The sequence below is a fragment of the Stegostoma tigrinum genome, chromosome 27 (assembly GCF_030684315.1).
Source record: "Stegostoma tigrinum isolate sSteTig4 chromosome 27, sSteTig4.hap1, whole genome shotgun sequence".
Classification (NCBI taxonomy): domain Eukaryota; kingdom Metazoa; phylum Chordata; class Chondrichthyes; order Orectolobiformes; family Stegostomatidae; genus Stegostoma; species Stegostoma tigrinum.
In genome coordinates this window covers 29749348-29777040 of record NC_081380.1, presented here as the reverse complement: position 1 = coordinate 29777040, position 27693 = coordinate 29749348, and the positions used below count along the sequence as shown (strand labels likewise).

Sequence of the window (27693 nt, the reverse complement as noted above, 5' to 3'; positions counted from 1 at the left end):
AGACTAAGTTTCTTTTGTGTTTACGTTTATGAAAATATGATGTGGGGATAAAACTCTTTCTTATGTTGCAGTAAGTTTCCTTACTTCAGATATTCTGCACTTCTGCTCAACCAAGCTGCTTAAGTCTTGTTCATGTACAGAATCAGTTGGATGTGGGTTAATTATCTTTCTTTAAATCCATTTTTAAAAAATTCCATTGCCAAATAGCAGCAGTTAAAGGGCTAGTAAACATTCGACTCTTGTTCCTCCATGAGGTAAGATCTCTAAGAACAGTAGTGTAAAAAGGCAAATAGATGATTTTATTACTGTATAAACTGAAAGTATGTAGTAGTGATTTTACTCAGCACATGTGCCTGTACATAAATATTCTTGCATTTTGTCTGTGTGTATTTCACTGTCAAAACAATTACTTTTGCAGCCCGAAGAGAAGCAAAAGGCAGCTCAACAATTTAATAAACTTCAAGCTGCTATGAAAGTGCTTGGTATTTCAGTTGATGAACAGAAAGCTTTTTGGCATATCTTGGGTGCCATCTACCACCTGGGGGCAGCAGGAGCCACTAAAGGTAATGTGCTGAATTTAGGAACAATTCAATAATATGAATCTTAATTTTATTTGGCAGACTTTTCCTGACCATACCTATATACTTATTGTTTGTTACATAAACCTATGGATAGCTTTTGTGAAATCAGTACATCTATTTTATTTGAACAGTAGTGGTGGTGAATTTCCCTGGGGTTCTTCCACTTGCCTACTATAGCTTTGGTGGAAGAGTCTTGGAATCCCAGGTAAAATGAATGATATTTTGGTCAAGAGATTTACAGTTCTTTCACGAAAGGTATAGCAAACAGATGAGAGAGTGTCCATTGACATTCATTCCCATCACATTTTAATATCCAATTTTATAATTGTTTACAAATTCTAAATTTGGCAAAAGTAGTTACATATATCTTTGTGTTGTGTCTTGTGAATTGATTGAATTTAATTCTTGCTGCTCAAGATTTTGAAAATACTAATATTTTAAAACTCACTGTCTCTTTTTATTATTCTGTAAAATCAGAGACGAAGGAAAAGCAATTCAACTCCTAGCTGCCCTTTTGTAATGCATTTGAAAACTGGCAGCCAGCAGTTGAAAATGTGGGACTTGCCCAAAGCTGATGGGATAGTGTAGGGGGAGGGGGTTAGATTAGTTCACAGGTCGGCGCAACATCGAGGGCCAAAGGGCCTGTTCTGCGCTGTATTGTTCTATGTTCTGTGTTCAGGTGGGCCTGCCCACGCTGGGTATGTGCAAGCCTACTGACTGTGTAGAATGTTGTCCTATACCAGTTGTTAGACCTGAATGCGAAGTTTAGGTGCAACTGGGCAATTTTGTGTTATGCACGTTAAGTTCTGCATGACTTTGGTGCTGTCAACTGTAGATTTGCCCACTGTTCTGCTTTTTGTTCTAGTTTTGGGCTCAAAAGTTAAGTATATGGTAGTACATTGTGTTAAGAAGCATAGTGAAGTTATTTATTGCCTGGAAGGGGCAAATCTAGGTGGGATTGAGGAACAGAGACACCTTGAAGTAGCAATGCATCAGTCAGTAGATGTTGTGTCACAGGTTAGCTAAGGCAGAAAAAGTACTAGACTTAATTTCTAGGAGCATAGAATTGAAGAAAAGCAGGAAATTTACCTTTAAACCTTGATTGGACTATATTTATTCTGCATGTTACTTTGGTCAATATATTGTTTAAAAAAGGGATTTAAGGCACTATAGAGGGTGCAAATTAGATATACAAAAATGAAACCAAAACTAAATGGGTAAATATATCAGAAACTGTTGTGTTACTAGCTTTCTTGGTGCTTGACCTAATAGAGGTATTCAAGATTCGGAAAAGTTTTAGTAAGAGTACATGCAAAGGGAATGTTCCCCCTCATGGGGAGCAGCGCCTCTAGTCCCTTTTAATTCCTTTTTTTATAGTGGGTTGATCAGAGCAAAATGCAGTATAAATACAGCCTAATCAAGATTTAATATAAATTTCCTGCTTTTCTTCAATGCTATCCTTCTAGAAGTAAAGTCTAGTACTTGTTCTGCTTTTGCTAACCTGTTGTACAATATTTAGTGATAATGGGAACTGCAGATGCTGGAGAATCCAAGATAACAAAGTGTGAAGCTGGATGAACACAGCAGGCCAAGCAGCATCTCAGGAGCACAAAAGCTGACGTTTCGGGCCTAGACCCTTCATCAGAGAGTGATTGGTGTACCTCTACCTCATGGTCCCTCTGTTCTCCTTCCCCACCTAGACTTGCACCTTCCAAGTAATAAGTAACTTTAATTCTTCCTACCTCATACTACCCCACATTTAACTGTGGTGAATTTCTTTTGTCAAACATGTACCCATTCTGCACATTTGTTAATGTTCTTCCATAATTTCCTGTAGTCTTCCCACTTGTTGACTATCCTTTCCAATCTGGTGCTATGCTTAACTTTGGAAATTGTATTTTAGATTCCATTGTAAAACACTGTCTGCCATTTTGAGTAACTACTGTTTGTTCACACTCTAATTTCTGCCTTGAAATCAGATAGCAGTAGATTCTGCCACTTGTCTGCTGACTCTACATTCTCTGATATTATTCATTAGTCTATAATGGTGCACTTTACCAAATCCCCATTCTGTTAAGTTTATATAAATTGTGCCCACTGCATTACTGTTGTCTACTCTCTGTTATGTTTTTCAAAAAAAAATTCAATTTTTAAAAGTTTAAATTAAAATGCTATGGTTATATAAAAACACCTGTTAGTGAGGTAAAGAATTTTGCCTATTTCTAATTTTTTTCCAGAATTTTTTAAACAAAATTTCCATGCAACTAAATTATTATAACTAAATTATATGCACAGTATTTACATCTGGGGTATATGACTGTTTTAGAGGTAGTAGGAACTGCAGATGCTAGAGAATCTGAGATAAGGATGAACACAGCAGGCCAAGCAGCATCAGATGAGCAGGAAAGCTGATGTTTTGGGTCTAGACCCTTCTTCAGAAATGGGGTAGGGGAAGGGGATTCTGAGATAAATAGGGAGAGAGGAGGAGGTGGAGAGAAGATGGATACAGGAGAGGATAGGTGGAGAGGAGACAGGTCAACTTTTTTTGGCTTGTTCAGTGATAATAAGATTGAATAACAACTGAATTAACAGTCAGCTCTAAGGCTAGCCATGTTAACATTTTTGCAGGTGTTTGGACCAAGTTAGGAGAGCAAATTGTCTCCCTCTTTTTAACACCCCACCCAATAGATTGCAACAATATTTTTTAGCAAACAGTGAAACAGTGATCACGTTTCAGTTAAAATGTAATCTGTTCCATCAAAGCGAAAGAATCAAATAATGATGTTTTCTTAAGTGTAAGATTGGGTGGGGTGTGGACAGCTTGATTGGGCAGATGACTCGTCGCACGGACACTGGGATTCAGCCTTCACTGCCATTGGAAAAGTCCCCACCAGAAGAGACCGAATTGGCATAACAATGAGCAAGATATGCAGTGTCTCCCCAGCTACAATTATCAATTGATAGTTGATGACAGGCATAGTGCTTCTGCATGGTCCCCAATTTTATGCCTCCAGACTTAGCAACATACCCTTGTGTTGGCAAGGAGATTTAAATTCCAGCCATTTGCAAGAGTTTAATGCCTTCTGCTTCCAGTTTTTTTAACAAAATTTCCATGCAACTAAATTATTATAACTAAATTATATGCACAGTATTTACATCTGGGGTATATGACTGTTTTCTAGGTAGTGGGAACTGCAGATGCTAGAGAATCTGAGATAAGGCGTAGAGCTGGATGAACACAGCAGGCTCAAATAAAAATGCTACTTTCATTTTACTACATTAAAGGCATGGTAAAAATAGGTCACTGTTGGGGAAGTCAACTTGTATTACATAGGGCCAGCTGCTTTGCTGCTGGAACATGATTTTAAAGTTGGCAGTCGTAAAATGAAAATTTCTTGTATAATTTCATAGCTCTTAAACTGCATTACACGCTATATATCCACAATAAATTTTGCCCAGGCTCCAAATTTGTTTTCATCCTAATTGATTACAGTTTTCCCTGAAGCCTCAATTTTTGAAGCAATTTGAATAGATTTAAAAAAAACTTAACCTAGATAACAAACAGATTGATTAGTCTTCTGCTCAATGTGATAAATGCGTGCAAACTATTTCTTCCTCGTAGATGATGGGAAAAGTAAAAATGAGCAGGTTCTGTTTAAATGCCCGAAAATTAAAACAATTTAATTTTGTCAAATGGATGCAGTACATATCAGAAAAGTATTGTGTCAGTAAAACAAAAATTCTAGTGTTTTTAAGAGGGCTGGATATTGGTATCCAGAGTACCATAGAATTTCTACAGTGTAGGAAATGTACTTTTCCATCTTACAAGGGTCAGACCAATGCAAGAGTGTTGAATTTCAAAAGATCATTACAATTTATACTACAGGAGAAAAGGATACTAATTGATTGACAAAACAGCTTTAATTGAACAGTGAAACGGGCTGCGAGGCCCAACAAGTGAACAGCGAACCTCAGCATCCCACCCAGACCCATCCCCCTATATCCCACCTAATCGACACAACCCTGAGCACTATGGGCAATTTAGCATGGCTAATTCACCTGGTTTGCACATCTTTGGACTGTGGGAGGAAACCCACACAGACACGGAGAGAATGTGCAAACTACACACAGTCACCGAAGGGTGGAATCGAGCCCGGATTCCTGGCACTGAGAGGCAGCAGTGCTAGCCACTGACCCACCATACCGTCCAGTTGAATTTATTAATTATTTATACTTTATAGCAACTGCTGTTTGGCATCATATTTAATTGGTCCACATTTGCTAATAAAAACTCAAATGCTTTATGATAAAGGCATTTTATAATAATTAAGTTTTGTTAAATGTGAGCATCTTGTTATTGGAAATAACATTAATCTATAACACTTTATCCTGTGATTTGCTGTGCCATGTGAATATTTCAGACATGGATGTCATGTACGTTTTATATTTTCCTCATGGATGATTGAATGCATTCTTTTCTGTTGTTTTAAAAGTTGAAGTCACCAGTTTATTGTTAAATCCCCTTACCTGTCACCTTGTCTATACGCATGATGCCTGGCTCCTTTTAAGAAATGCTGAATAAAGGATGTAGGGGAAAAGGGAATTGTATCATACATCTTTTAGTGAGATGATGATTTAATAGACTTGGGAGGTGTGCAATACGGGCTGCGAAATGACCTACATCTGTTTCTGTTCAGCTACTGCTATGCCCCAAGCTTGGGAGGAAACAAGTAGTCTCCAGTCCTTGACACTCTTTGATATACTGCTGAAAAGTTTGTGAGCTGGAATTTCCTGTATTTACAACCAACAACACACCATTGAGTTGCAAAACAAATACCCTAAATAAAAGGTTACATAATTGCTCAAAACCTTTCAGAACTGCTTGACTTATGGCACTAAATCAAAGTAGCTATTATGTGTATTCAAGCCTTTCTTCAAGCTGCCATGTCAATTTGTAACTCATCCACAAGATGGCACTGCAAGTGTTATTTAAGAGTTTTCATGAAATTCTCATTTAGATTTCTGTTCAAAAGAGTAATTTTAAAACAAGCATAACATTTCATTCTTTCCACTCTCAAACAAAACCCACCTTCTAAAACTCTGTTCCTCTCCTGCATTGTAACTGTTTCAGTTGACAGGTTATCACCTCTGAGTGTCATGTTAAACTTCCTTCATGTGTGGAAACCAAAGCAAATATTTTTTCCAAGGCTTTCCTGCCTGAAATTACAAAATGTTAAAAACTGATTTACACTGGAGGTGTGTACAAATGTTTGCTATCAGGCACAGAACTTTCCTCTGGCAGTGTGAATACAAACTACAGCTGTTTATTGAATCAGGTGATGTCTTTACCTCTGCAAATACAGCATCAAGAACTTAATGTGCAATAAGCTCAGTTCTAACACAACAATGCAAAAAAATTCCTTTAACATAATTTAATGAAACTTTGATTCCACAGTAGTTCAAAAAACTGTGACAATTTTGATATCTTAATGTTGCATTTTTATTAATTATTTGTAGTTTTTAAAACTTCTTAGAACTTCCTTTTTAGACAGCAGTTAGGTCAACAGATGTGTCATTAGTAGCACTGTTGTTCAAATAGCATGCAGCAAATCTCAAAGCCCTGTGTTCAAATCAATTATTATTAAGCAACAGTACCAATTATTTTAATTCTTAAATGATCAATGAGCTGCTTGGTAATATTTATAAGAGGTTGCATTGTAAGTTAGTGGATAGTTAAAACTGAATTTGTTGACAATGTGTTCATTTTGAACGCTCACATGTACTTTCCTTTTTTGAACTAATTGTTGTAAGCATGGACTGTTAATATTAGTGATTAACCATGGAAAACATTATTTGCTTGTTTCGCAGGTCTATAGTTTTGTTTTATTAACTGATGAATGTTAAAATTGCCTTCTAACATTTTGTTTTGTTTGCATGTTGCATGCTGTTCCATTACAACACAGATGGTGATGAAGGTAAAAATGTTCATTATATACATATATATTCTCTGCAAAGCTACTTTTTTTCTTCTAAATATCCATTTCTACATGGGGCAGACCTTCATTGAGCTAGTGATTGGGCGTTTTTCATTCCATTTCCTTTAATTTTGAAATGTCAACAATCATTCATCTAATGTATTCAGTGAAGCCCTACTAATGCATTTGCCATTTAATTTCATTTTATTGCACACGTAGATTTTCAGACATTTAATGCAAATTGCCAGTTGCAGTTAAATCACTTGGGACAGACCATCATTTTATCCAGTACTTCTATTACCAGAAAAAGTGTATGATAAATAGAGCAAAACATTACTCTATTCTCCATTTTCCCATTGGTTTCTCACTTTGGCTCTTCTGAAGGTGATAATTCATGTTGGAACACTTCCGAACTCCAGTAGGCCATGCTGATCTGTAGCTCAAGTCCATCAGAAATAGGAATTGCTGGAGAGATTCAGCAGGTATGGCAGATCTGTGGAGAGAAAGCAGAGTTAACATTCTGAGCCCAGTGACCCCCCCCCCTTCAAAATATTCTTTGTTCTGAAGAAGGGACTTGAAACATCAACTCTGTTGTCTGTCCATAGTGCTACCAGACCAGCTGAACTTCTCCAGCAGTTTTTATTTTTGTTTTGGATTTAAAACATCATCTTTGTTTTATCCCAGTTAGCTGACATGGCTTCGAATCAGTTGATGCACTTATCCAGCATGTATAAGATTACAGAGTTGAAAGCCCAATTTCCTGAACACTTCTAAGGAAAATAATGCCAGCTTTCTATTATGCTTTGAGTGAAAGTGACTTTTTTTAGAAAATTCTTTCATAGATGTGTGCCGAATGTATTTGTTGCCCATCCTTAATTGCTCCTAAATTAATGTCTTTTTAAGCTATCTTGATGCACAGTTAGGAGCCAACCCTGTTGTGCTGGGTCTAGAGTTGCACGTGGGCCAGATCAGGTAAAATTGGCTGATCACCTTAAGGACATTAGTGAACAAGATGGGTTATTCTCATGATCACTGGTAGTTGCAATGGTTACCACTGAGACTAGCTTTCAGTTTCACATTTTTATCAATTGCGTTTAAATTACACATTACTGATTTCTGCTTACTGATTTCCCTCATAAATAACCTAGTCCTAATATTAACGTTTTTAAAACTGATTCTGGTAGAATGTGTTTAAACAGCAGCAAACAGGCCTTGGAGTCCATTGGGCCATGCCCACCATTAGAAAACAACCCCACAAAGTTTTAAAGGTGCCCGACAACTGTTAGCACTTAGTTTGAACACCATGGTGGCCATTACTGCATTTAAGGTTTCAGCCCATAGTTTGGAGTATCCCATTGTATAAACTAAAGCATAATTTCTCTTTGTAATCCCACTCATTGAACTTAAGCCAACTTTCCATCATTATTTTGATTGCTTTTTGAATTTTGTTAACTTGAAATGGTTTACTCGCATGTACTGTTAAAACTTCTCTTGTCTGAGTGCTAGATTTTTAACCATGAGAAAAATGTACCAATCTAATTTTCTTGAACCAACAAACTTCATGCCAGGCCACATCTGCCACATTATGGCCCATTCATTTAATGGCCAATGTTCCTTTGTGTCTCATCAGCACAATATATTGTCTCTTGTAATTTAATATATTTTTAACAGTCATGAAATCTGTCTTTGGTATTTTGAGAGTTGTCAACACCAATTTTTATTCTCTCAGTTCAGAGAGGAATGAATTGCTCAACCAGAAACATTTTCTTCTGGTTCATCAAGTACCTTCATGAAGCAGCAAAGGTGTGAGAGTTGAGAGATATCAGAACTAGCTTAGAATTTCATAGAAGGTAATCATGTGGCAAATCTACTCCACTGGAGTGTGATAATGGCACTGCCAATGAATCCAATATCAGTTTAACTGATATGATATTTCAGAAATATAGTTGACCTGAAAATTGGCCACATTCACTGTTGTCCTAAACGACAACCTTCTTGTTTATGAACCAAGACCCTTACCCCACTGCATCCCAAAACCAGCCCAGCCTGTCCCTGCCTCCCTAACCTGTTCTTCCCTATACCTATCCCCTCCTCCCACCTCAAGCCGCACCTCCATTTCCTACCTTCTAACCTCATCCCACCTCCTTGACCTGTCCGTCTTCCCTGGACTGACCTATCCCCTCCCTACCTCCCCGCCTATACTCTCCTCTCCACCTATGTTCTTTTCTCTCCATCTTCGGTCCGCCTCCCCCTCTCTCCCTATTTATTTCAGAACCCTCTCCCCATCCCCTGTCTGATGAAGGGTCTAGGCCCGAAACGTCAGCTTTTTTGCTCCCGAGATGCTGCTTGGCCTGCTGTGTTCATCCAGCTTCACGCTTTGTTATCTGGGAATAGGGGATGGCATTTTTACAGGAAGGAGAGAGGAGGAAAATTCTAGGTAGTTGTGGGAGTTGGTAGGCTTAAAATGGATATCGGTTTCCAGGTGGATGCCAGAGATGGAGACAGGGGGGTCCAGGAAGAGGAGAGTGGTGTCACAGATGGTCCAGGTAAACTTAAGGTTCGGGTGGAAGGTGTCAGTGAAGTGGTTGAACTGTTCAAGCTCCTTGTGGGAACACTCGAATTCCCACCTGGATTTGAGTCATTGGCGCTCAACACGTAGTTAATCTTCTATTTTTGATAAGTATCTGACTTGAGAATTTGAATACAAGTGGAGTTGAGCCCTTTGATTTCGAGTACAAGTAAATGAGTTCACTGCATTTTAATTTTGATAAAACTATTTAAGATAGTCTATATAGTTCATCATGATCTTTGATTTTGTACCATAAAATTCTGATGTTCGAACGAAGAATTTTGTAGCTTCGTTCCTTCTATGAATACTACAAGTTTAACATCCAAAATAAATTAAAACTGTTCATAGTCTCCATTGTGACCATAACAATTAATATCAAACTGGAAAAGGCCATTTGATTTTAAGAGGTAGCACAGAGATGATACAATATTTTGTACAACTGATTTTGTAAATAAGTAAATCCATGGGATATGATATGCAAAATATTGTATAGGAAGATGGCCTGCATGAATGGTATTGAAATGGTTTTAGATGAAATTAAGATAAATCTGAAGTCTTAGACCTGTGCTTAATAAAGAAACCCACTGGACCATCGGTTGTCATGGCAAAGGAACACTATGTAGTCAAAACAGTAGAATGCAATCTAGTTATATCTTAACTACTATCTCCAGTTTCGATTATTCAGAAAAGGAACAGGTCAAAGACTGCTTACTTTTATTGTGTTTTATTTTTTTATTGTTGAATTTATGCATGTAGTGTTCTTTTATATACATCTGAATGTGCATGTGCTTTATTCTTCTGAAATAAACGACCATTGATCTTGCTGTTTAAATGGGTCTTTGAATAGTACGATTTTAAATTTAGGTGTGTGAATTTGGAGTGAAATTCTGATAATAGTTTTCCTTTCTAGCCTTAGACAATATGGCATTTTCTGTGTAACATAATTAAGTACCTATGAAAGAGTATCCAAATCTGATTTGAAATAAAATGATGTAGAAAAGGATCCTAGTCAATTGTGTTGCCGTATTGCTACAAATAATACGTATAGGATATATATACTGACTGGAAGGATAACATCGAGCAGCACTTAGGTCTTAGCACTATCTGTCTGTTCTTTACAACTGGACATTACCAAACTGTTAATGTCCATTTTGTCATTGTCTTCATTTAGTATTTTTTTCCATATTAAATGTATAGTTTTATTTGTGTTATAATGATTTGAACATGCTCACTAAATTGATATTTATTGTAATAAATTCAAGCTGGGAGAAGACAGTTTGCCAGACATGAATGGGGTCAGAAAGCAGCGTATCTACTGGGTTGCAACTTGGAAGAATTGTCCTCTGCACTCTTTAAACACCAGTCAAAAGGTGCACTTCAGAGATCAACTTCCTTCCGTCAAGGGTCAGATGAATGTGGACAATGCGATGGGTCAGGTAAAACTTGTACAATATATTGACCAAAACTGCTGATTTTAAAATGGTTTATCAGATAATGTCAAGAATTTTTTTAAAAATAAAACTATTATGTATCTTTTATTTAATGTATACTTAGTAAAATTTTGTTTTAGTGACTTGATTTGGGTATATTTGTGTTTTTGGTCACCGTAGTATTGCTACATAGCAGCACTCATTTATTTTTATTGTGCTATTTGAGATTGGTCTCAGTTGAATATAAAAGAAGAAAAATAAGGAACTTTAAGTACATAGACATTTTACAATCAACGGATAATACTTGACAGGTAGAAAAGGTGCAGCCAATTTCAATGCGGCAAAGCCCCACAACTGATAAATAATCTAATTATGATGGTGTCTGTCAATTAACCTGTAATATTGCCCAGCTTATTGTGAGAATTGATACATTTCAACTAATGTCTAGTTTACCTCAGTTCAATTTTTTTAAACTCTTCAGGTAGAAGGTGGTACCTCTGATAATTTATTACTCATTAATATGGGTAGGTAACAAAATAAGTACCACTGATTCGCTCAACTCTAAATTAATCCCCACTAAAACTACTACTCTGTCTCTTTGGCTATCTTCTGAACAGCGCCAATCTCTGTATCTTTAAGTCTAAGGGACACAGACTCAAAAACTTGTTGGGCAACTAGTCTAGCCGACCACCACCAGATTTGGTTGGTGCATGTAAAACATTGCCTAATTGTAATTTGATCTGCTCAAATTGTTCTCTACTCAAGGATGATTCTGAAAAGTAAAGATAACCCCAGCTTCTTTTCTATGCTGCAAATTGTTATGTTTTTGACCTTTACCTGTCCCCACGACCCTTACTTTCAATAGTGTGCAAAAAGGTCATCAACTACTTTGTCACTAAGATTGAGACCGTACAATTAACCGCAGCTGTGTCCCTCTCTTCAGACCACCAGACTTCCTCTAGAGTTGCCATCACCCACTATTCTCAACCTTCTCCAATTTCTCCCTCACTTCTGCTTGTGCTCTCAAAAGCAAATCTTGTCAATGCAACCCACTTCTGCCCCCTTGACCGCATTCTGACTAAACTGCTGATTGCCCAACTTCTCCCTCCCCGACTCAGTGTTCATCAACGTTATTAACAATTTCTCTCATGGCTTTGTCCTTTGTTAATTTAAAACTGTTGATATCATGACCCCTCCGCAAAAAGAACAAACATATCACATTGTCCTTGCAAATTACATTTCACCCTTAATCTTTGTTTTCTCATTAAAGTGAAAGTGGTGATGTGCCTCAAATTCATGCTCATCTTTGCTGGAGTCTCATGTTTGAATCCCTCCAAACAAGTTTTCACCCCTGCCACATTATTGAAACAGCTCTTACTAATGTCACAAATGACATCCTTTGTGATTGTGACAAAAGTAATTTTTCCTTCCTTGCCACCAAAATTTATGTGCAACGTTTTATTATTCCACCTCGTACCTATCCTCACTGTTATCTAGCTGGGTGGAACTGTTTTCACCTGGTTCTGTTTTAATCTATCCAATCATGTTCAAAGAGTCAATTGAAATTAGTTATTTTCTGACTTGTGCACTGTTACACCTACTGAGCTCCAACAATGTATGTTTTCCTCTATCACATTGATATGCTGCCTTTTGGTAATGCAGCTGAAAGCAGAGCTCTAGTTTCCATATGTACCCTGAAGGCACTCGACTACCTTATCACTGTTTCTATTGACTTCTCTGCTAACTTATAACACTGAGTATTTCCTGTTCGTTGCTGGTTGATTCAGAACTCCCACCATTTAAATTTTGTGAAGATTTGAAATCGTTGCTTTTCATTCCTGTTCCCTTAGATGAATAGAGGAGAAGATAGGTACAGAGGAGAGTATGGGTGGCGAGGAAGGGAGGGGATAGGTCAGTCCGGGGAGGACCGACAGGTAAAGGGGACGGGATGAGTAGTAGGTAGGAAATGGAAGTGCGGCTAGAGGTGGGAGGAGGGGATAGGTGAGAGGAAGAACAGGTTAGGGAGGCGGGAATGAGCTGGGCTGGTTTTAGGATGTAGTGAGGGGAGGGGAGATTTTGAAGCTGGTGAAATCCACATTGATACCATTGGGCTGCAGGGTTCCCAGGTGGAATATGAGTTGCTGTTCCTCAGCCTACGGGTGGCATCATTATGACACTGCAAGAGGCCCAGAATGGACATGTCATCTAAGGAATGGAAGCGGGAGTTGAAGTGGTTCACGGCTGGAAGGTGCAGTTGTTTACTGCGAACTGAGCGTAGGTGTTCTGCAAAGTGGTCTCCAAACCTCCGCTTGGTTTCCCCACTATAGAGGAAGCCACACCATGTACAGTGGATGCAGTATACCACATTGGCAGATGTGCAGCTGGACATCTGCCTGATATGGAAAGTCATCTTGGGGCCTGGGATGGGGGCCAAGGAGATGGTGTGGGGGTCAGATGTAGCACATTGTGTGGTTGCAGGGGAAGGTGCTGGGTGTGGTGGGGTTGGAGGGGAGTGTGGAGCAGACAAGGGAGTTGCGGAAAGAGTGGTCTCTCCGCAAGGCAGACAAGGGTGGGGTGTGAAAAATGTCTTTGGTGGTGGGGTTGGATTGTAGATGGCGGAAGTGTCGGAGGATGATGCGTTGTATCCGGAGGTTGGTGGAGTAGTATGTGAGGAGACTAGGGGGATTCTCTTTTGGTGGTTATTGTGAGGGCGGGGCGTGAGGAATGAGGTGCGGGAAATGCGGGAGACACGGTCGAGAGCGTTCTTGACCACTGCGGGGGGAAGTTGCGGCCCTTGAAGAAGGAGGACATCTGGAATGAGCGGGAGTGAAATACCTCATCCTGGGAGCAGATGCGGTGGAGGCGAAGGAATTGGGAATAGAGGATGGAATTTTTGCAGGAAGGTGGGTGGGAGGAGGTGTATTCCAGGTAGCTGTGGGAGTCAGTGGGCTTGAAATGGACATCAGTTTGTAGGTGGTTGACTGAGAAGGAGACAGAAAGGTCCAGGAAGGTAAGGGATGTGTTGGAGATGGTCCAGTTGAACTTGAGGTTGGGGTGAAAGGTGTTGGTGAAATGGATGAACTGTCCGAGCTCCTGTTGGGAGCATGAGTTGGTGCCGATACAGTCGTCAATGTAACGGAGGAAGAGGTGGGGTTTGGGCCAGTGTAGGTGCAAAAGAGGGACTGTTCCTACAAAGAGGCAGGCATAGCTTGGGCCCATGTGGGTACGCATGGCCACCCCTTTAGTCTGTAGGAAGTGGGAGGAATCGAAAGAAATTGTTGAGGGTGAGGACAGGTTCGGCTGAGGTGGATGAGGGCATCGGTGGAGGGGGACTGGTTGGGTCTGCGGGACAGGAAGAAGCAGAGGGACTTGAGGCCATCTGCATGGGGAATGCAGGTGTATAGGGACTGGACATCCATGGTGAAAATGAGGTGTTGGGGTCCAGGGAATTGGAAGTTCTGGAGGAGGTGGAGGGCGTGGGTGGTGTCATGGACGTAGGTAGGGAGCTCCTGGACCAAGGGGGAGAAAGTGAAGTCCAGATAGGTGGAGATGAGTTCGGTGGGGCAGGAACAAGTGGAGACAATGTGTCAACCAGGGCAGGCGGGTTTGTGGATTTTGGGAAGGAGATAGAAGTGGGTCGTGCGGGGTTGGGGAACAATGGGGTTGGAGGCTGTGGATGGGAGGTCACCTGAGTCGATGAGATCATGGATGGTTTGGGAGATGATGGTTTGGTGCTTGGTGGTGGAGTCATGATCAAGGGGGTGGTAGGAGGAGGCGTCGGAGAGTTGGCATCTAGCCTCAGCAATGTAAAGGTCAGTGTGCCATACTACAACTGCGCCTCCCTTGTCTGCGGGTTTGATGGTGAGGTTGGGATTGGAGCGGAGGGCTGCCCATTCTGCAGGGGAGAGGTTGGAGTGGGTTAGAGGGGTGAAGAGGTTGAGGTGGTTAATGTCTGTACGGCAGTTGGAGATGAAGAGGTCGAGGGAGGCTAGGAGGCCTGGGGGTGGTGCCCAGGAGGAGGACTTGCGTTGGAGGTGGGAGAAGGGGTCAGTGGAGGGAGGGTTAGGCTCACCAGTTAAAGAACCCTGCCGCCCAAAGGTATCAATGTGGATTTCACCAGCTTCAAAATCTCCCCTCCCCCCACTGCATCCCAAAACCAGCCCAGCTCGCCCCCGCCCCTCTAACCTGTTCTTCCTCTCACCTATCCCCTCCTCCCACCTCAAGCAGCACCTCCATTTCCTACCTACTAACCTCATCCCGCCTCTTTGACCTGTTCATCCTCCCCGGACTGACCTATCCCCTCCCTACCTCCCCACCTATACTCCGCTCTCCACCTATCTTCTCCCCTATTCATCTTCGGTCCGCCTCCCCCCCCCCTCCCTATTTATTTCAGAATCCTCTCCCCATCCCCCTTTTCTGATGAAGGGTCTAGGCCCGAAACATCAGCTTTTGTGCTCCTAAGATGTTGCTTGGCCTGCTGTGTTCATCCAGCCCCACATTTTGTCATCTTGGATTCTCCAGCATCTGCAGATCCCATTATCTCCCTTTTTAAGGTGATATCTTTTAAAAAGAGATGAGTTTCCGGAATCATGGAATCATAGAATCAAGCAATGAATGGAAATAACTGAAGAACAAGATTTTATGTGTTAAGACTCTAAATCTGATTTAACAAATGAAAATCAACAGTCAAACATTAACTAACTGGAAATTATTACAACAAACTAGAGAAGTTTTTTGCAGTAACTAATGACATAATCGATTTGTTTTTAAAAAGCACTCATTTCTGGCTAACGTGTAACATTGCAAGAATTGTAGAATGGCTAGGAATTTTAATGACTTTGATCTTTAGCGCCACAGGCATTTTAGCACTGCATCTTAAACTGCCCATTTACATATCTGTCTGAAAGTGGTGGCAAATGGAGGTGTGTGTGTCCTGAGTCAAGCAAAGACTTTCCAGCAGTGCCTTTCACTCATCTGCAAGTAGCTGTTGCAATGCCTCTCGTCACATTCACCCTGCACCCCCCCCCCCCACCCCCAGCAGTCATGTGGCCCACTGTCCCTGAATTCCAGAGATGAAGTGACAGTGACAGCCTTGATATCAAGGCTGCATTCGACTGGGAGCCCCGGCAAAACTGGAATCAATGGGTATCAGGGATCAAACGCTCCGATGGTTGGAGGCATACCTGACACGTTGGAGGATAGAGATAATGGGAACTGCAGATGCTGGAGAATCCAAGATAACAAAGTGTGAAGCTGGATGAACACTGCAGGCCAAGCAGCATCTCAGGAGCACAAAAGCTGACATTTCGGGCCTAGACCCTTCATCAGACAGGGGGATGGGGAGAGGGTTCTGAAATAGAGGGAAAGAGGGGGAGGCGGACCGAAGATGGAGAGCGAAGATAGGTGGAGAGGAGAGTATAGGTGGGGAGGGGATAGGTCAGTCTGGGGAGGACAAACAGGTCAAGGAGGCGGGATGAGGTTGGTAGGTGGGAAATGGAGGTGTGGCTTGAGGGGGAGGAGGGGATAGGTGAGAGGAAGAACAGGTTAGGGAGGCAGGGACGAGCTCGGCTGGTTTTGGAATGCAGTGGGGGAGGGGGAGATTTTGAAGCTTGTGAAGTCCACATTGATGCCATTGGGCTGCAGGGTTCCCAAGCGGAATATGAGTTGCTGTTCCTGCAACCTTCGGGTGGCATCATTGTGGCACTGCAGGAGGCCCATGATGGACATGTCATCTAAGGAATGGGAGGGGGAGTTAAAATGGTTCGCGACTGGGAAGTGCAGTTGTTTATTGCGAACTGAGCGGAGGTGCTCTGCACCTCCATACTGTAGCCACACCGGGTACAGTGGATACACTATACTACATTGGCAGATGTGCAGATGAACATCTGCTTAAAAATGGAAAGTCGTCTTGGGGCCTGGGATGGGGGTGAGGGAGGAGGTGTGGGGGCAAGTGCAGCACTTCCTGTGGTTGCAGGCGAAGATGCCGGGCGTGGTTGGGTTGGAGGGGAGTGTGGAGCGGACAAGGGAATCACGGAGAGAGGGTCCATACTCTTTCCCCCCCCCGCCCCCTCACGATGCGCCCCTGGTTCCACCCCCTCGCGACACGCCCCCAGTTCCGCCCCCGTGTCTGTCTGTCTCTCTCTCTCTCTCTCTCTCTCTCTCTCGTGACCCGCCCCCCCGTCTCTCTGTCTCTTGCGACCCGCCCCTGTCCCCCTCCCCCTCTCTGTCTTGCGACTTGCCCCTGTCCCTCTCTCTCGCAACCCACCCCCCTCCATCTCTGTCTCTCGTGGCCCGCTCCCGTCCCCCCCCCTCTCTCACTCACTCAGTCACGACCCTCTTTCCCACCTCCCCCCCCCCCCCCCCCCACCCCGCTGTATTCACTGTTCAGTGGCACTATTGGGTAAAAATCTCTCCTGAAACCTCTACATGGTGAGTTGCCATGGCCCACGTTTGTTTTTTGACTTCCTCATTCTGTCACGATCTTTATAGACTTGATCTTTATATTGAGTTAATTGCATGCAAAGCAACCTGACTCTTGGTGGTCCTCATTACTGCATTACAACCCTGCAGTTCTGGACTCTGCAGTCTGTATTTCATCTCTATATCCTTAACTTTCAGAAGTGTAGACCTCTGAATGTTTCTGCATAGCTGCAGAGGAATACCCTCACTCCCCATCTCCCACCATCACCATTGTTGTTGAGATTTGCATATCCTTCAGACTGAAATGAATCACTGGACATGGTTGGATTGTTGGTATTAGGAATTAATGGAGCTTTTTGTCTTTATTCTGTAGTAAGATGATACGATGATAGGTGGACAGGCAGATCGTACTGAGGAGGTGGGGAAGCTGCAGAAAGATTTAGACAGTTTAGGAGAGTGGTCCAGGAAATGGCTGCTGAAATTCAACGTGAGCAACGAGGTTTTGCACTTTGGAAAAAAGAATACAGGCATGGACTATTTTCTAAACGGTGAGAAAATTTGTAAAGCAGAAGTACAAAAGGGATCTGGGAATGTTGGTCCAGGATTCTCTAAAAGTTAACTTACAGATAGAGTCCGTAATTAAGAAAGCGAATGTAATGTTGTCGTTTATCTCGAGGGTTGGAATATAAAAGCAGCGATGTGCTTCTGAGACTTTATGAAGCTCTAGTTAGGCTCCATTTAGAATACTGTGTCCAATTTTGGGCCCCACACCTCGGGAAGGACGTAGTGGCGCTGGAGTGTGTCCAGCGGAGATTCACACGGATGATCCCTGGAATGGTAGGTTTTAACGTATGATGAACGGCTAAGGCTCCTGGGATTGTACTCATTAAAGTTTAGAAGGTTGAGGGGAGATCTAATAGAAACTTACAAGGTAATGTATGGCTCTGAAGGAGCTGGGAAGTTGTTTCCATTAGGTGGGGAGACTAGGACCCGTGGGCATAGCCTAAAAATTAGAAGGGGTAAATTTAAAATGGAAATGAGATGACATTTCTTCAGCCAGAGAGTGGTGGGTTTGTGGAATTCATTGCCATGGAGTGCAGTGGAGGCCGGGACATTAGATGCCTTCAAAGCAGAGATCAACAAATTCTTGATCTCTCAAGGAATCAAGGGCTATGGGGAGAGTGCAGGGAGGTGGAGTTGAAATGCCAAGTTAGTGAAAATGTTTGTACTTACTGGAACCTTTGAGGAAGAACTCTAGCCTGTCAGGTATTCCTCATTTATAAAGTACAATTTGTGAACACTCATTTCCTGCTTTTTTAACCTGACAGGATTTGAGCCCAGAAATGTAATTCCATTGGTCTGGGCTGTTAAACACTATTCATTTCCATGATGGTGGAAGAATGCTAAAGTCTGCTAAAGCTCTTAATTGTAACAGTTTTTAATGACATGCATTCAGAGAATAACTGGATGTAAGTTTAGTAACTACCTGTAGAAACAGAGATCCTGGAATGTGACAACTAGTAAGGCCTGAAGAAAGCTTGAAAGGGAGGGACATAAAAGGGAGAAAATACTAACTAACTGAACTGTAATCTCATGGGACTTGTCTAAGATTGTGAACCTAATTGTGAAAGTCTGGGCAAGAGATACATTTAATGTCTTTCCCTTTCAAGAATACACAGACATGAAGTTTAAAAGCTAGTTTAACCCTAATCTGTGTGCTGGTGGAAGAATGTGTTGGTGAGCTGAAGTGCTGATGGGCACCTGTGGGTTGAGATACATGTATGCACTTTTAATATATTTTTTATAATGTTTTCCTTTAACATTATCTTTTTTGGACTCATTTCTCATCTGTGCATGTGTGTTGTGTTATTAGTTCTTGCAAACAAGCTTGTTCGTTTGTTTCCTCAAAGCCTTGTTAAGTTGACTCCTTTTAAAATAAATAGGTGTCATCTGGGAGAGAGGTATCCATAATAGGGTTATCCTATGTAAATTAATCTTGCGATCAGAAGAAGTGGTCAGTAAATAAAGGAGGGAGCCAGTTCATCTTTCCTAACCTTGGAGCATGACATTTTTGGGTATTTCACCTGGAACTGTAGTAAATTTGAGAACCTTGTTGAGGGTCTGGTCAAAACACGATGACATGATAAATTGAAAAAAAAGACGTTCCCAACTATCAAGTTTTGGAAAGCTGATTCACCTGAGAAGTTCAGAACATCATCCCAAAATTTTAACCTGCCATCAGGAAACTGAAATTTTTGTCCTGACTACTTAAGTCGCATGCCTGCCCTTCTAAAATTTAGGTTGGACCCGGAAACTTACACCCATTAGTAAGTTAGGATATAGTTGTATATTTTAAAAAAAAGTACAAGACTGTGTATCAACTTGTGTAACAATTACAATTTAATTATGTGTATGTTTTAATAGGCCCCAAGATAACAGCAATGGAATGTTTGGAAGGAATGGCATCCAGTTTATATGGCGAGCTGTTTACGTTGTTAATCTCACTCATTAATAGGTGAAACTTCCCTTATATTCAGTTGTTGGATTTGCACAGAATGTTTGTGTAAATGCAAATGAGTATTAGATTTTTCCACATTATGTACAATTGTTTAACCTTTGGTGTACTTAACTTTGTAACATTGCAAAGTTACATAATTGCTGGATAATACCTTCAATCTCTTATTCGTAGTTACAGAATTTGCCCTGAGTAACTTCATTCGTGTTTCTTTCAACTCACCTTTTTGAGACAATATGTTAAGATGTCTGAGCCAAATGTTATGGAATTCTGTGCCTAAGCCCTGCGGCTGTTGTTCCTCCATTTCTCCGAGACCTTCCTTAAAACTCAGGTCTACAGCAGACCTTGGACCACCCCTCCTAATGTCAACTTCTTTAGTTCTGCGTCTTTATTCATTTGTCTATTTAGACCTAAAAAAAAGTTTTATCAAGTTTAAGTGTTGAATTTAATTGATACTTGCTGAAATACAAGATTACAGAAACATAAAGGATTATGGAAAAATGCTTAACTTCCTAATATCTTTTGGAAAAAAGATAACTTTTTTGATGTAAGGCAGTAGTGCCGTATGGGGTTATGCCCTGATTTGATTGTTTTGAAAGTCACCATAGATTTTATTCATCAATTGTGCGTAACATGCATGGAAATCCATCATATTTAATAAAACCACTGAAAAAATCTGCACGTGAAAAGTATCTATTGTCCAATGCCAAAGCTATTACAATTTGTAAAAACAATATACAAAATAATATTGATGTTTCTAACATTTGCTTTTCATGCATTTTAGGGCACTTAAATCCACCCAGAATTCACTTTGTTCAATAATGATAGTGGACTCCCCTGGATTTCAGAATCCAAAGAACACATCACAAGACAGGGCTGCAAGTTACGAAGAGCTCTGCCATAATTATGCCCAGGAGCGTTTACAGATGCTGTTCTATGAGCGAACATTTTTGAAAGAACTTGATCGATACAAAGAGGTATTCTGTTTGCCGCAACTCATATAAGCAAACAATATTGATCAGGACTAGCTGCTGTAATGGGCAGTGATATAAATAATGAACTGTAAATTTTCATTAATAAGATCAATGAATTTGCATCCAAAATTCTTGTGTTAAGGCAATCAAGTAGACTTGAGCATTTCTTTGATTTATATACTGAAAATCTCTAATCTTTAAAGTTTAGGAGATTGAACTTTGAACTTTGACAACAATTACTTTAAATTTATGTAATCTATACTGATCAACTGATGGTTGTCTAGAGTTGTAACTGTAATCAGAATTAAGCCTATTAATATGTCCTCTGTCCTCTCTAGGAAAATATAGAGCTTGAATTAGATGATGTAGAATCCAGTCCTTCTATTTCTGTAGCTGCCATAGATCAAACCTCGCACCAGGCACTGGTAAGAAGCTGAGGCATGATGATATAAGGAAAAAAAAACGATTTGTCATACACTTCCTACATCTGGTATTAGATAGTATCAGCTTTTGGCCTGATAAGCACAAAGTGTAGTACGGTAGTCAGCTTGGCTTTGCAATAATGGAAAGTACACTTAAATTCACTTACTGAAGTGTGTCTTAAATAGTGTGGCTAAATAATTGATCAATAGCTACCATTAAGCTGATGCTATCAAGATTTAAAAGAAAACAATTGTGCTATTAGTATTTCCATTAATGCAGTGTTTTTTTTTGTAAAACTGGTGTCTGTGTGTAAATGTCTCTAATACATTAAAGTGTACTTTGCACTCATCATTGCTGCTAATGAGCTGTAGGTTGTTTTTTTTCCCCTCATCTGGAATTTAGTTTCTGCACTGAAACATTGTTAGATGAATGATAAGCTTGTATAGATTACCAAAATTAAGCAGAAATGTTGCTAGGAGGACACATTTCAGAAGTAGTGCATTTCTTTACATTTTTCTCCAATAGGTTCGAACTTTGGCTAGAACTGATGAAGCAAGAGGGTTGCTTTGGCTACTGGATGAAGAAGCCCTACAACCTGATGGAAATGAAGACACGCTTTTAGAACGTCTGTTTACTTACTATGGCCAACAAGATGGTGACAAGAATGGTACAATGTCAAAAATAAAATAATTGACCTTCAAGTGACATCAGAACAAATAATTTTCAAACGTGTACAGTAAATGTCTGACCAGCATACACTCTGTTGCAGTTCTTTTCCACAAAGATGGATGAAAATCTGTGTAACAGTTAGCTTTATGTAACTGAAGAAGAATTTTTGAGCCAAGTAGTTACTTCTGATTACATGCTGGATGGAGCAAACCTGCTAAATCCACTGCAAACCCACTGACTCCCAGAGTTACCTGGACTACACATCCTCACACCTTCCTTAAAAACTCCACCCCATTCTCTCAGTTCCTCCATCTCCATCATGTATGCTTACATGAGACCAGTTTCTACAAGAGACCCTCCGAAATGTCCACCTTCTTCCTTAACGGAGGATTCCCCAGCTTCGTTTTGGACAGGTCCTTCAACCAGGTCCAGCCCATCTCCAGCACTTCTGCCCTCACCCCTTCTGTTCCCTTCTGCAACAGCAATAGGCTTCCCCTTGTCCTTACCTACCATCCCACCACCATCCACATCCAGAAGATGATCAGACGCCATTTCTGCCACCTCCAGCAAGATGCCACTACCAGACACACATTCGCCTCCTCTCCCTTGTCCACCTTCCGCAGTGACTATTCCCTCTGGGACAGCCTGACCCACATTTCCTTTAACCCCCAACACCTGCCCACAGCCCTATGGCACCTTCCCCTGTAAACAGCGAAGGTACAACACCAGCCCATTTACCTCCTCCCTCCCAGGTACCCAAGGGCCAAAACATACCTTCCAGGTGAAACAACATTTCACCTGCACTTGCCAGAACTAGTCTACTACATCTGCTGGCAATGTGGTCTCATCTACATTGGGGAAATGAAGCGTAGAAAGGGTGACCGCTTTGCAGGACATCTACGTTCTGCTGGCAAAAAAGACCTTGAACTACTTGTTGCCTGCCACTTCAATGCACCACCCTGTTCCCTGGCCAACATCTCTGTCTCTGGCTTACTGCAGTGTTCCAGCAAAGCTCAACATAAGCTTGAAGAACAACTCCTCAGTTTCTGCTAGGGGACCCTGCAGCCCTCCAGACTCAGTGTTGAGTTCAATAATTTTAGGGCCTAAACTCTCCCATGTCCCAGCTCCCAGCCCCCACACACCAGGCCTTGCTATCACATGTGTGCCATTACATATTACCTGTTGTTAGTCACTAATAGTCTCCATTAACAACTATTCACCCTCCCAGCCTGATCGTTATCAACTCTGTCCAACTGCTCTTTTCTCTCTTTAGTCTCTATCCTATTGTTTACTCCCTACCCCATCCCCCTCCCTTTTTTTCTGCCTATAAAGTGACATCTTCCGAGCCACCATCAGTTCTGGGGAAGGGTCACTGGACCTGAAATGTTAACTCTTTTTTTCCTTCACAGATGCTACCAGACCTGCTGAGCTTTTCCAGCAACTTTGTTTTTATTCCTGCAAAAACCTTACGAGAATTTGTTTCCTTGCTTTTCAGGCCAGAGTCCCTTGGTAAAAAGCAACAAAGCTCATCATTTCATCCTGGGACATTATTACAATACTAATTGGGTGGAGTATGACACAACTGGCTGGCTGAATCATGCAAAACAGAACCCTGCATCCCAAAATGCTGCTTTCCTATTACAGGATTCACAGAAGTAAGCAGTAGCCAATTTTACGAAGTGTTTGTTGCTATATTTATAAGATACAAAAAACATTGATCCCATATATAATTTTACAGCTTTTTTGTCTACATAGTGGTTCAGGTATTGAATTATAATCTCTTTTTCTGCCTTTTTTAGGTTTATGTAACTGCAATATAATTGTAATTTATTTTTCCAGGCATATCATTAGCAATCTATTTATGGGCAGAGCTGGAACAGTCACAGTATTATCTGGTTCAATTGCTGGCCTAGAGGGAGGATCCCAGCTTACCTTAAGAAGAGCCACAAGTATGAGAAAGACCTTCACCACTGGTGTAGCTGCTGTGAAGAAGAAATCATCTTGCATTCAGATTAAACTTCAAGTGGTTAGTAAATCAATAAACCAGTTTCAACATTTTGATATCATTGTGTTTAAGGTTAGGGTAGGGCTAGATGCATGATTTTCTGTAAGAGAATTGTACTGTAATATCTATTGCAATTGTTGTATGATTACTTACTTTTCGTACTACCAAATTATTATTATTGAAAAAATATGCATTTTATTAAAGTTTTTTCATATTGCACAAATCTGTTTTATATTGTAAGATGTATTGGTATTTTGTCTTGCTATTTCTTGTCTTGCACTCATCACAGCAATCATAAGCTTTGACGATTTTTTTTAAGCAGTGCTCAATTATTTATTTTATTCAGTTGTTGGCTGTCTTTTTAATTTTTATTTATTGTATATGTTACTTGATTTATTTCATAGTACACTTGGCTTTTAAACTTGTGTTTTAAGTTTAATTTGAATCTTAAAAGTTTTGGAAATTCTTTAAAATTTAAGCATCAATGAATTTTATTTTAAATTAGATTAAATTCTATTAATAATAAAGCACTTGAATTCAGGTGAAAAATATTTTAAAGTTTATTATTACAATAATAATATTGTATTTTATTGTATTTTAATGCTAACATTTGAACAAATTTACTTTTATTCTTAGATGGATTTGTAGATGTTTGATTTACCACTCCTTAATTTGCTTTTCTATCAATATTTAAGATGAGACCTGCTGTAATGTTTAAAATATTAATAATCTAATTATCTTTTCATGTTAAAGCTTCAAAAGCCTCAGATTCTTTTCGTACATTAACAGCTGTGCTTATGAATTTTCATTTTGCTAGACAGCTTTGAATGCATGATCTGTTTGTTTCAGACTTATTATATTCACTAAAACTGTGAATTGTTTAGGAACTTTTTATTCTATTCAGTTCAGGAAAAAATACTTTTTCCATGCAAGAAGGGGATATGGACTGATCCTGTTGGTTATTGGACTCTGTTTACTCCTTTTCAATTCATGATTAATCTTATTTCATTCACGGGATGTAGGCGTTGCTGGCCAGGCTTGTATTTATTGCCTATCCCTGACTGGCCTGAGAAGGCAGTGAACCACAGCAGTCTTTGGGTGTAGGGACACTGATGTTAGGAAGGAGGGGTCTGATAGCTTTAATGGGTTCTTACTAATGTTCCCACTAAGCTACGCTTGAATGTGGTTGCACAGAATGCTGGAAGGTACCATGCAGAGATGCACTCATGCATCTCAGAACAAGTGCAAAAAAAAAAGAATATTGAGAACCTTGGCTGCATAATTTTTCAGAAAATATTTTGATTAGACTGGTGAATTTGGGCCCCTTACCAAAAACCTTCTGAAAAATTATACGCTACAGGGCTGTTAACAAGACAGACTGTTTTAGCTTTTATTAATAGAGGGATCGAGTTCCGGAACCAAGAGGTTATGGTGAAGCTGTACAAAACTCTGGTGCGGCCGCACTTGGAGTATTGTGTACAGTTCTGGTCACTGCATTATAAGAAGGATGTGGAAGCTTTGGAAAGGGTGCAGAGGAGATTTACTAGGCTGTTGCCTGGTATGGAGGGAAGGTCTTACGAGGAAAGGCTGAGGGACTTGAGGCTGTTTTCATTAGAGAGAAGAAGGTTGAGAGGTGACTTAATTGAGACAAATAAGATAATCAGAGGGTTAGATAAGGTGAATAGGGAGAGCCTTTTTCCTAGCATGGTGACGGCGAGCACGAGGGGGCTTAGCTTTAAGTTGAGGGGTGAAAGATATAGGACAGATGTCAGAGGTGGTTTCTTTACTCAGAGTAGTAAGGGAATGGAATGCTTTGCCTGCAACGGTAGTAGATTTGCCAACTTTAGGTACATTTAAGTCGTCATTGGACAAGCATATGGACGTACATGGAATAGTGTAGGTTAGATCGGTACGACCGGTCGGCACAACATTGAGGGCCGAAGGGCCTGTACTGTGCTGTGATGTTCTATGTTCTATGTTCTATTAACTTCACATGCCTTTTTATGTGCAATTGGCAGTTCTTCAGAAGAACTCTTATATTTTGCTATGGTGCTGGCTGTACTCATTAACAAATCAATTTTTAAATGCTTTTAATTTTATCTCATTAAGGATTCTAAATTTTTATTCTCAATAAAATGTCTAAATAACATACAGAAAAAGTACATGAAACATCCTTGCTTTTGCTGTTCATAGAAAAGATGCATAAACTGTTTGCCCAAATTTCTTTACAGGATGCTCTTATTGACACAATCAAGAAGTCTAAGATTCATTTCATTCATTGCTTACTGCCAAAAACTGATGTCTTTACTGAAACAAAGGTATCTCCAACTCCATCTTTCAAATCTGGAATCATAGAACCTGATACCCAAGCAGAAAACTTTGAAGCAGGTTTGATGCAGCTGGATGTGCCACTACTTCGAGCCCAGATTAGAGGATGCAAACTTCTTGATGCCCTTAGAATATATAGACAAGGTAGATTCCATTTAATTTCAAACTTATGCATTAGCTTTTAACGTGTGTTTTTTAAAAAAGCCTTTTTTATTTGTAGATTTCAAACATCTAAATAACCCTACAGAGATACTGGCTGAGATATTATTGGGTGGGTGAATGATCAGAAATAGAGTGAAATTTTGGATGGAAGATCCAGACTCATTGTAGGATGTTATCTTTACAATGTGCTTTCTTTATGTCACTAACAAAGGTCCCTTTCTCAAGTCAGCCTGATTTGAGGCCTGACTGCATGTTGTAACTCTGGAGAAAGTTGTTCGAGGAGGTATTTGTATCTCGGGAGACGATTACAGGAAGAAGGAGGTTGGGATAGAAATGTCCCAGTTCGTAATCCCGGGACTCAGTTTATTTGGAGCAGAGCTTTGAAGGGAAAGCACTCCTACTCCTCTTGTCTTAGCAAGCAGTGCTATAAAGGGATTACGTTCTACTTGAAACCAACTTCATTTCTCTTCAGTTGCTTTGTTTCCACAAGTCCTGAGAACCTAGTCTCACAGTGTAAGACTTGGCAGCATGTTAAATCATTAGATTACTGAAATATTTAAATTGTCTCAGAGATAATGGGAACTGCAGATGCTGGAGAATTCCAAGATAATAAAATGTGAGGCTGGATGAACACAGCAGGCCAAGCAGCATCTCAGGAGCACAAAAGCTGACGTTTCGGGCCTAGACCCTTCATCAGAGGGTCTAGGCCCGAAACGTCAGCTTTTGTGCTCCTGAGATGCTGCTTGGCCTGCTGTGTTCATCCAGCCTCACATTTTATTATATTTAAATTGTCTATTTGCTTCTGTTAAGCATGGACAGGTGGAGATCTGAGTCTGATCTCATGCTTTAAATGTTATAACATCTGTCCTGACTCCAGTGTTCATTATTAAAACTTAGTTAATTTTTATTGTACATATTTAACTAACATAGGACTGAAATTTCCAAATGGTTGAAGTTGTTAGAGTTTGCATGTTTAAAATTTGAGATCACCTTTCATGTATAACTGTATATTAGGATATTAATTCCTGATTGAAACCAAAGATTGAAGAACATACATTGGAAAACTTTTGATAGCTGTTCACAAGGGAGGATATTTTGTTATGATCTGTTTCCAATCTTTCCATCTTTCCAATAAATATTTAATGTTTATTTTAACAGTATGTAGCGCAATTAAACAAAGTCATTTCAATCACAAGGAAATTTCTTTGCAGCGAGTTCCTTGGTGTTTGAGGATCTAAAATAGATAGTGGATACACATTATATAGCATTTGTAAGATTGGTACAGTAAAAAACCCCAAAGTGGAATGTTAGGAAATGGTACATATCCCCTCAAGAAACTTATCTCATGCTACTTTAGTCAGAGTTCTTAGTTATTAGTGATTTTTCTCAGCGACTGGAAAGAATTTCATAAATAGGTACAAGGACATAGGGCTGTAGTTGCAGACTATCTGCCTAATCCCTGTGTCAGGAACTCTTTTAGAAATGATAATCCAAGACAGTGTAAATAGTCACTTGGGTAAACGTGGATTAATTGAGAAAAGCTGTTATTGACTTGTTGAAGCAAAATCAGGTTTAACTAATTTGAGTGAGGTTTTTGATGAAGTAACACCACATTGATGGTGATGTAGTTGATGTGGTGTAC

At 40.3% G+C, this 27693-nt stretch overlaps 1 protein-coding gene across 13 annotated transcripts in view; it reads left to right on the top strand.

Moving 5' to 3' along the window:
• The window catches only part of myo18ab (myosin XVIIIA b), a 300129-nt gene that overhangs the window by 135475 nt on the left and 136961 nt on the right, over positions 1-27693 (top strand). For all 13 annotated transcript variants that reach the window (XM_059655209.1, XM_059655208.1, XM_059655207.1 and 10 more), the window contains 9 exons: positions 419-563; positions 10388-10561; positions 19400-19490; positions 20275-20467; positions 20803-20889; positions 21413-21554; positions 23052-23211; positions 23396-23582; positions 25793-26033. In XM_059655209.1, the coding sequence (XP_059511192.1) occupies positions 419-563; positions 10388-10561; positions 19400-19490; positions 20275-20467; positions 20803-20889; positions 21413-21554; positions 23052-23211; positions 23396-23582; positions 25793-26033 (1420 nt within the window). The remainder of the gene's footprint in view (positions 1-418; positions 564-10387; positions 10562-19399; positions 19491-20274; positions 20468-20802; positions 20890-21412; positions 21555-23051; positions 23212-23395; positions 23583-25792; positions 26034-27693) is intronic.